Raw genomic sequence first — 10,556 nt, 5'->3', positions numbered from 1 at the left:
GTACGGCGGCGCAGCCCTTGATCGGAGGGCCTCGGACGGAGGAGGAGATTGCCGCGCAGTACCGGGCGGCGATAGCCCGGGGAGCCGAGGTGGGCCGGGTGCAGGCGGGCGAGGGCGACACCGTTCGGTGCAGCGCGGAGGACGCTGCTCGGCCGACTGCTGGAGAAGAGGCCAGTCGGGGCAGCGCTGAGGACACTGCCCGGCCGGCTGTAGGAGAAGAAGATGAAGCTAGAGGAGCCGCATCGGAGTGGCCCGCCGGCCAGGTAGAAGATGGTGGCCGCGCCTCGGAGCCTAGGGGGACCGAGGACGAGGAGGTCGCAGCGGCGGCAGCGCAGATGGCGCCAGTGGAAGAGACGCCAGAGGAAGAGGTGCCAGAGCGGGTCGAGGACCTAGGAGAGGTCACCTCGAGTGCTGCGTTCGGCGAAGTCGGCTTGAGCCCCGACATTGCTGCTGCTTCCGAGGGTGGCCTCGGGGCTGGACCATCCCAGCAGCCTAGCGAGGGGTGAGCTGGGCGATTGTCCAGCCCGGGGTCCCCGAGGATTTCGTTCGTGCTGAGCGGGAGGAGGACGAGGTCTGGCAGGCGCAACTCGACATCGGCGGCCAGATCGACGCCGGTCTCCAGCACGTCCAGCAGCTCCATTGGCAGGAGACGTACAACGTCACCAAGGTGGGTGCCCTTCCTTTCTTTTGTTCATCTCTAATCATGTCTGTACGGTGTCCGCTTATGTCCTTTGTTCGCAGCAGCTGATGGCCTTGTCACACGACAAGAGCGTGAAGATGGCCAACTTGTACTCCAGGGTGGACTGGCTCGAGAAGTACAACGCTAGCCTGGGCGTGTGAATGAACAAAGCATGTGCCCAAGTGTCCACCCTGAAGGCACGAGTCCGTGCGCTGGAGCTCGAGCTCGCCCAAGCCAGTGGTGAGCACGACGCGCAGAGGGCCGCGGACGAGCAGAAGGCCAAGGAGGTCGAGTCGCAAGCGGCCGTGCTATGGCAGAACGCGGAGGCTCTCGTGGCGAGGGCGGCTCAGCTCCTACTCAAGGAAATGGCCATTGGAGCGCTCACCGACACCCTTCTGCAGAATGATGTCCTCCTCGAGGTGCAGGGGAGTGCCCTGGAGGAGGGGAGGAGGCGTACCGAGGGTAAGTGCCTGAATTCACTCAAGTTGATTTGGTGAACCGGAGCTTATCTTTGTCGAAGATACCGTGGTCAATGCTATGGAGCAAGCTAACGCCACCGCCGAGGGCACCGCCTCCGCTTTAGCCAGGCGCTTCGAGGGTGACCTCTTCCCTGGCGCCGAGGATGATGAATATGAGGGCGCGCGGGATGGGGAGGATGATCTGTAGGCAGTCTGGGCCGTGGAGCCCAAGTAGAAAAATTAGGATTTTGTTTTGATTATCTACATGTGTTAAGAGAACAAAGAAGTAATCTTGACAATGTGGCCGTTCGAGGCCTTTGTATATTTATGCATATTGTTTTATTTACTGAGTTTTCGTGCTCTCGTGTGCGGCTTAGGCGAACTTTTGCAAGGATTTTTGCTTTCATAAGCTACTTAGGTGCAGGTAGGTGAGTGGGGATGCCGTATCCCGGAGGCGTAGGCGGTCCCGCAGCTCGGCTGGCCTAGTCCCATAGTTGGTTATGCCTTGCGTCCATTTTTCTAAGTGTACGAGAGGCTTAGATACGAAATTTTTTCGAAAAAATGATGGCATTTTTAGGGGTCGTTTGTGGGGTTCCCCCTGTTATTGCCCCCGAGGGAGGCTTGGTTTTGCCGAGGGCAAAGCCAAGTTTTCCTCAGTGTTAGGTGCGTGTCCGAGCCGCCGAGGGTTCGGATGATTCTCGAAGAATTGTAAGTTAGAGCGTACTCTTTATTTCGGGAACTTAAAATACAAGTACAAAGTATGTACAAAAAAGCTTGGCATTTCAGGGATAGAAGCGACATAGCTGCAGAATGTTCCAAGCGTTGGTGAAGACTTCACTCTTCTCGTTAGCTAGTTTGTAGGTGCCGGGCTTGAGGACCTCCGTGACGATGTACGGGCCTTTCCATAGCGGGGTGAGCTTGTGGCGCCCTCGGTTGTCTTGCCGAAGTCTCAACACCAGGTCTCCTTTGTTTAGGTCTCGACATCGAACCCTCTGTGCATGATATCATCGCAGGGACTGTTGGTACCGTGCCGGATATAGGAGCACCACGTCTCGGGCCTCGTCCACCTGATCTAGTGAGTCCTCGCGGACTATCTGGTTCTGCTGCTCTTGGTAGGTTTTGAGCCTCGGGGACCCATACTCCAAGTCAATGGGGATGATGGCCTCGGCACCATAGACGAGGAAGAACGGGCTGAAGCCCGTGGCTCGGCTTGGAGTCGTTCTTAGGCTCCATATGATCAAGGGTAGCTCAGTGAGCCATCTTCGGCCAAACTTGTTTAGCTTGTTGAAGATTCTTAGCTTGAGGCCTTGTAGGATCATGCCATTGGCACGCTCTACTTGACCATTCGTTTATGGATGCGCCACAGCTGACCAATCCACGCATATGTGGTTGTCGTCGCAGAACTCCAAGAACTTCTTTCCTGTGAACTGAGTGCCATTATCCATGATGATCGAGTTCGGGACCCCAAACCTGTGGATTATGTCAGTGAAGAACTGCACGGCCTACTCGGATTTAATCTTGGCAATGGGCCGAGCCTCGATCCACTTGCTGAACTTTTCGATTGCTACAAACAAGTGGGTGAAGCCCCCGGGCGCTTTCTGTAACGGTCCAACGAGGTCCAGTCCCCACACGGCGAAAGGCCATGTGATGGGGATGGTTTGCAGAGCGTGGGCCAGAAGATGCGTCTGACGGTCGTAGAACTGGCAACCCTTGCAAGTCCGCATGATTTCAGTGTCATCGGCGACTGCGGTGGGCCAGTAAAAGCCCTGCCTGAACGCATTGCCCACGAGGATGCGCGGCGCCGCATGGTGGCCGCAAACTCCGGCGTGGATGTCTCGGAGCAGTTCCCTGCCCCCGGGAATGGGGATGCAGTGTTGCAGGATGCCCGAGGGGCTGCGTTTGTATAGCTCCTCGTCGATCAAGATGAAAGACTTGGCCCACCTGGCGATGCGCCGCGCCTGAGCACGATTCGAGGGTAGCACCCCTCGGTTTATCCAGCCGAGATACTGGTCACGCCAGTCTCGTGAAAGCGGAGCCTCGTCGATTTGCATCGTCTCGGCCTCGTCCGCCGAGGAGATCTCTATCTCTGTCTCCATGGCCTCGGACTCACCCGTCGAGGGGTCCTCGGCCGTGGGCTCGGCGTTCATTCTGCTAGCCTCCGCTGGATCCTTGAAATCGACATATGGCTTTGCGAGGTCACGTGCGAAGACATTCGAGGGGACGGTGGTCCGTCCAGACGCAATCTTGGCCAGTTTGTCCGCCTCCTCATTGTACTTGAGTGCGACGTGGTTGAGCTCGAGGCCGTCGAACTTGTCTTCGAGGCGGCGTACCGTGTTGCAATATGCCTCCATCTTCGGGTCGTGGCAGCTGGATTCTTTCATCACCTGGTCGATGACGAGTTGAGAGTCTCCCCGCACGTCGAGGCATTTGATGCCGAGCTCAATGGCGATGCGGAGACCACTGAGGAGGGCCTCGTACTCCACCATGTTGTTGGACGCCAGGAAGTGGAGGCGTACCACGTAGCGCATATGTACTCCGAGGGGCGAGATGAAAAGAAGGCCAGCACCTGCGCCAGTTTTCATCACCGACCCATCGAAGTACACGGTCCAACACTCTGCTTGGATTTGTGGTGGGGGCAGCTGAGTGTCGGTCCATTCTGCAATAAAGTCCGCCAAGATTTGGGATTTGATCGCCTTGCGAGGCGCATAAGTGAGAGCTTCTCCCATAAGTTCCACTAACCACTTGGCTATCCTACCCGTGGCTTCCCTATTGTGGACTATCTACCCCAGTGGGAAGGACGAGATCACAGTTACGAGAGGAGTCTCGAAGTAGTGGTGCAGCTTGCGCCGAGCCAGGACCACTGCGTATAGCAGCTTCTGGATCTGTGGGTACCGTGACTTGGTCTCAGACAATACTTCACTGATGAAGTATACAGGCCTCTAGACGGGCAAAGCGTGTCCCTCCTCTTGTCTTTCCACAATGATGGTTGCACTGACCACTTGGGTTGTTGCTGCTACGTATAGGTAGAGAGGCTCGCTGCCCAACGGCGGTGTTAGAATTAGGGCATGAGTAAGCGACGCTTTTAGCTTGTTGAGGGCTTCCTGAGCCTCGGGGGTCCACGAAAAGTGTTCGGTTTTCCTCAGGAGTCGGTATAGAGGTAAACCTTTCTCACCGAGACGTGAGATGAAACGGCTAAGGGCTGCCAGGCAACCCATAACCTTCTGTACCCCCTTTAGGTCTCGGATTGGTCCTATCCGAGTGATGGCCGAAACTTTCTCAGGGTTGTGTTTGATGACTCACTGGGAGATGATGAAGCCCAAGTGCATGCCTCGAGGCACTCCGAACATGCATTTTTCCGGATTGAGCTTTAGCCCCTTGGCTCTAAGGCAGTCGAACGTGATCTTGAGATCGGTCACCAGGTTGTTAGATTTTCTGGATTTCACAATGATGTCATCGACATATGCTTCTACGATCCGCCCGATATGGTCCCTAAAAACGTGGAGCATACACCGCTGATATGTGGCTCCTGCGTTTCTAAGGCCAAAGGGCATCGTGACGTAGCAGTACATGCCGAAAGGTGTGATGAAAGAAGTCGCGAGCTGGTCGAATTCTTTCATCTTTATTTGGTGGTAGCCGGAATAGGCATCAAGAAAGGATAAATGTTCACATCCCGCGGTTGAATCAACTATTTGATCAATTTGTGGCAAAGGAAAGGGAACTTTCGGACATGCTTTATTTAAACCAGTATGATCTACGTACATCCTCCATTTTCCATTCTTTTTCTTAACTAGTACAAGATTAGCTAGCCACTCGGGATGGAATACCTCCTTGATGAATTTGGCCGCCAGCAGCTTGTGCACCTCCTTGCCGATCGCCTGGCGCTTGAGCTCGTCGAAGCGTCACAGGCGCTGTTTCATCGGCTTGGAGTTGGGCTGGATGTCAAGGGAGTGCTCGGCGACCTCCCTCGGTATGCTAAGCATGTCCAAGGGGCTCCACGCGAAGATGTCGGTGTTGGCGCGGAGGAAGCCGACGAGCACCACTTCCTATTTGCTGCCGAGGGTGGCGCTGATCTTCAGTGCCTTGCCGTCGGGACAGTTCGGAGCTACCCTTTGATACCCTCAGCAGGCTCGAAGCTGCCAGCGTGTCGGTGCGAAGAGTCAATGGCTTCGTTCGCCATCTTCTCCAAGTCGGCGGCGAGGGCCTCATCCTCTGTCAGGGCCTTAGCGCGCTCGATGCAGTCGACGTCGCACTCGTAGGCGTGCTCGAACGATGGGCCGATGGTGATGACACCCCTCGGACCCGGCATCTTCATCTTGAGGTAGGTGTAGTTGGGGACCGCCATGAACTTGGCGTAACACGGCCGTTCCAGAATGGCATGGTACGTCCCACGGAACCCCACTACCCCGAAGGTGAGCATTTCCTTGTGGAAGTTGGCCGGTGTGCCGAAGCAGACGGGCAGATCAATCTGTCCGAGGGGCTGGACTCGCTTTCCCGGCGCAACACCGTGAAACGGCGACGTGCTGGGGCGCAGCTTGTCCAGGCCGATCCCCATGAGCTCCAAGGTGTGCGCATACATGATGTTGAGGCTGCTGCCTTCGTCCATGAGCACCTTGGAGAACCGGGTGTTGCCGATGATTGGATCCACGATGAGCAGGTACTGTCCTGGATTCAGGATATAGTCGGAGTGGTCTTCATGGCTGAAGGAGATGGTGTCCTCCGACCAGTCGAGGTAGGATGGTGAGGCCTTGTAAACGGAGACTGAGTTTACCTCTCGGCGCTCTTGCTTGCACTGCTGAGGGGTCATGTTCGCCGTTGGTCCACCGAAGATGAAGAACACATTCTCCACCGGAGGATAGCCATCGTTGCCCCTGTCCTCTGCGTCCTTCTTCTTGTTCTCTTCCTTGCGGCCGAGACGGTTGAAGTAATTGCAGAGCATGTCACACTCCTCGTGGGTGTGGTTGACCGGGACCTTATGATAAGGACACGGCTTCTTAAACATGTCATCGAACGGGCCACCGCCTCAAGGGGGTCTTCGGAGACCTTTGCGATCAGAGGTGATGGTGAGGGCTTCGTCGGAGTCCTCCCCCTGCCCTTGATCACGCTGGTTCTGCTAGCCCTTCTTCTTTCCTTTCCTGCCCCGCTTTTGGTTCTTCTCGGGGTTCTTGGCACTGGCGGAGCTTCATGAGGGCCAAAGGGGGCCATGGCCCCCCTGGCTTTGCAAATTTTACACGTAATAAACAGGAATTTTAACACTATTCATTACTGTAGCAAAATGGTGGCCCCCCCTCATTCTTCTGAAATTAGAGATCATGCTCCGCCACTGGTTATTGGTCTTGCTGCCCTCCGCGGGCGCTTCCTCCTTACATTTGCCCTTCTTACTGTCGAAGATAGCACCGACCGCCTCCTCGCCAGAGGCAAAGTTGGTAGCAACATCAAACAGCTCATTGGCACTGGAGGGAGGGCTCCGTCCCAACTCGCGCACCAGATCCTTGCATGTTGTGCCCAAATGAAAGGTGCTGATGATGTCGGAGTCGGTGACGCTGGGGAGCTAGGTGTATTGCTTGGTGAAGTGACGAATGTAGTCACACAAGGGCTCGTCGGGTTGCTGACGGTACCCTTGGAGATCCCAAGAGTTCCCGAGATGCACGTACGTGCCTTGGAAGTTCCCCACGAAGGTCTTGACCAGGTCGGACCAGTCATGGATTTGATTGGCGGGAAGGTGTTCGAGCCATGTACGCGTGGAATCTGCAAGGTGCCGAGGAAGGTTACGAATAATCACTGCGTCATTATTCGCACCGCCCAGCTGGCAAGCCAGGGGGTAGTCGTTGAGCCAGAGCCTGGGATCTGTCTCTCCCGAGTGCGGTCAAAAGAGTGGGGGAAACGGAGCAGCGCGGATTTCCCGGCTAAACACGCGGGTGCCCTGGGGCTCCAGTGATGGGCTCCTATCCTCCTTGCTGTCGTAGCGGCTGCCACGCCGAGGGTGGTAGCCGCGGGCCGCACCGTCCCGCCTCTTTTGGTTGACGTTGCCATCGTCGGCGTTGCCGCACGTGTCCCGGATGCGCTCCTTTACAGGAGGCAATTGGATACGGTCGTGCACCGTGGGCACCTTTGCCCCGACCGCCGGGCATACCGAGGGTGCCTTGTCCCTTTTCGCTGGTGGGGTATGCACAGAGACCTCGCGGTCTTGTCGCGCAGTTCCACCGGCTTTTGCCGAGGCCGCCGAGCGCATACGAGACGTAGAGCTCTCGGCCTGCTGCATCGCAGCATCTTCGAGGAGAGCTTGCGCTTCTCTGCGCAGATTGCGGCCCTTGGGCATAGAGGGTTCGGGCATGGCTCGGAGTAGAATAGCCGCAGCGGTAATCTTTTGGCTTGCCCTGTTCAAGGCCGGTTGGTTCTCCACGCTGTCATCCGCCATAATCCGCTCTCGGGCGATGCGTCCTGCCTCTCTGGGGTCCTACACCGCGGCCGATATGCTCATGCTCGAGCGTGGCGCGCAGCTACTACGTATGCTAACGCTCCTCCTGGGCTTGGCTTCAAGCTCCTAGAGTTCCTCCAGTTGTGCTTGCTGTAGTCCCGAGTTAACCGGGGTGGCCGGTCTGGGTGCTGCAGGCGCTAACGGCGCTGCCGCCGGGGCGTGTGCTGCGTTTGGCGCGTTGTCGTCGTGCTGCTCCAGCTTGACGAGGAAGCATTCTCGAGTGGGATCATAATCCCTCTTGCTGGAGCCGTCGGAGCAGGTGAGGCAGTAGTCCACCGTAGCCTAAAATGACAAAAAGGCCTCGCGATCGCGGACTTCAGAGAAGTCCGGGGCAACGCGATCGAGCGCGAAGATGTATCCCTCGTCCGCGGAGTCGGGGTATGAGCTGTCAGGTGTTGATGCGATGAGGTTGCGGACCGAGAGCAGATGATGCCCGGGCAAGTCCTTGTACGTGCTCATGTTGGTGCTGACGGATGACGCGTAGGTGCAGCAGGAGTTCTCATCCCGTAAGGATGGAGCGGCGGCCTAGACGTGTTCCCCTCTGTCAGCTCCACTGCTGCCTTTGGTGATGAAGAGGTGGCGTCCTCCACCACGGTGTCAGATAGTGGTACGCTAGCCTCGGCCCACGTGGGGGAGCTGAGGCGAGCCGCCCTGCGCCGTTCCAGGCGCGCTTGCCGCGCGCGCTGGCCCGAGCGCCTCCTGCGCCGGTGCTGTGGTGTCGGAGCGTCAGGGTTGGTCCTGGGCGGGAGGTGTACCATGTTGTAACCGTTGCCGGTTGCCATGAACTCAAGACTCCCGAACCAGATTACCATGCCTGACCGGATCGGGCATGACTCGTCTGCCATGTAGAGAGCAAGCGGGAGCAAACGATGATTGTCACGCAGCGCCCCTACCTGACGCGCCAACTGTGGGTGTCTAGACCTCGCGGTCCAGCACCAACTTGAGTGTGTGCGATTCTCAGAGAGTTCAACCTCTCTGGGAAGAGGTCCGCCTCCTCCTTGGGCAGGTTACATGCACGAAATGTCTCTAATTTCGTCATCCTCTCCTCGAATCGGGGGGAGCAATTGGCAGTTCCTATCACCGAGCACTGTGAGGCATGGTCACGGGCATGGTCACCATCCTTGGAAGGTTTTAGTCATGCTGGGAATGTGTCCCTGGCCTGTGGCATCCGTGGATGGCGTGGCAACAGCTGCAGGGTGCGCTGTCCTCTGCATTTGACCGGGCGAAGCTCCGAGGGTGTTTATGATGGCGGCCTCGTCCTGGTCGATAGCCGTACCGTGCTCGAGGGTCGTTGCCCATGCCCGCCGAGGGTCCTGCAGAGGGGGAGTACAAAGATTTGGTAGCACAGTGGCGGGCGCAGTGCCGGTCACGTTCGCGCAGCGCATGGCGAGTCCGCACAACGTCAGGAATGGTGTCATAGTGACCGGAGTTGGTGGATGGGACTCCGGTCACGCCCGCTGTGCGCCGTGGCCGCTGACGCCGCCTGACACCCGTGCCATGCCATGGAGTGGTTCGTAATAAATGCGCTGGCCCCGTCGAGTGAGAGGGTCACAGTCCCAGTCTGCCGAGGGGGCCTCGAACGGGACGGAGTTTCCCCTCGTACCGAGGCCTTGCGGGAGGGCTCGGCCGAGGGGGAGAGTTCGCTTGCTCTCCGAGGGTAAGCCTCTTACCCTTGGGCTAGGCGGAGATGCGACGCGCTGCCAGGGGCCTCGGCGGGGAGGCCTCGGGCGAGGCGGAGGTCGCTCTGCGGCCTGTGAGGTCTCGGACGAGCCATACTTTGGTGTTGGGCCGTGGGCCAATCGCGTATTTGGGCCTTTGGAACCTGGGGAGGATTTGGGCGTCCAAGCATAGATGATGGCAAAGCACGGGGGGCTTTGGACTGGTTGCCTAATTGTGTTTTGCGTTTTTGAAGGCGTTTTAATCCCTAGGTTAGGGTGCCCATATTATGGTACCCGACAGCACAACATGAAAGTTCATCATCACTACCATCACCATCGATGAGCCTCTCATCGACACCATCATCATCACCGCCACCATCATAAAAATCATAATAAGCATCAAACAATCTGTCAAATTGGATGTCTTGTATGATTTCATCAAGTGGATATATTGATTCTCCATCGGAGGGGGAACATCCTCGCCATGATATGTCCAGATCATATACTTCTCAACAAATCCACCCGCCAACATATGCGATCTGATGATAGTTGTGTTGCTGAATACTATTCTTGCAAGTTTTGCATGGGTACGGTATCATATGTGTCTTCTCATTTCTTGCGTGTTCTCCACAGCTTGAATGAATTTATTAAGTTCTTCAAGGAAGTAGGCCTCCATCCTTCGTATTTTGTACATCCACGTCGTATTCATCTCTGAACAGCAACAAATAATTTAAATTAAAACAATTACTTCAATAATTTGTTAAATAAATTGTAAAAAAATATATACTTTTATATATGCGTAGATATTGAAAAGGTCAATTTAATATGTACTATTTAAAAAATCAAAACCCAATCAATTAATGTATAACTAAATCTTGGGAAAAAACTATCATGCATTTGTATAAATATAGTAAAGGTCCATTATTAATTTTGATAGAACCTGTTAGGGTTTGGTTCATGACCTATCATTGAGAGTGGGGGATAACTCAATTTGGAGGATCGACGTTGTGCTGCCCGACTACAACACCACAAGAGGCAACACCTTAGCGATAGTTACACCATCTCCAATTTGTCCTGCTCTTGCTGTGCCAAGAACAACCTTGAACCTGCAATCAAATTGAAGAACAAGGGGACAAGCAAACAACACACGGATCTTACCCAAAGGATGAATCCGGTACACACAAGTTTGGGGTTCTAAATCAAGTAAATCGGGTGGTCTAATCGACACACGCGATGGTTGGTCAAATAATAAAAATGTTGTATTTTCTGATACATCATTATGGATT

At 55.6% G+C, this 10,556-nt stretch overlaps 1 protein-coding gene across 1 annotated transcript; it reads right to left on the bottom strand.

Annotated features, from left to right (window-relative positions):
* Window positions 1-2,486: 2,486 nt before the first annotated feature.
* LOC120667761 lies at window positions 2,487-3,665 on the bottom strand. The gene is made up of 2 exons (XM_039947767.1): window positions 2,828-3,665; window positions 2,487-2,557 (listed from the first exon to the last, which is right to left on the bottom strand). Exons 1-2 carry the CDS (start codon window positions 3,663-3,665, stop codon window positions 2,487-2,489), a joined length of 909 nt encoding a protein of 302 aa, XP_039803701.1.
* Between the last annotated feature and the right edge of the window lie 6,891 nt (window positions 3,666-10,556).

This window comes from Panicum virgatum, chromosome 3N (assembly GCF_016808335.1).
Source record: "Panicum virgatum strain AP13 chromosome 3N, P.virgatum_v5, whole genome shotgun sequence".
NCBI classification, from domain to species: Eukaryota; Viridiplantae; Streptophyta; class Magnoliopsida; order Poales; family Poaceae; genus Panicum; species Panicum virgatum.
This window is presented reverse-complemented; position numbering and strand designations above follow the sequence as displayed.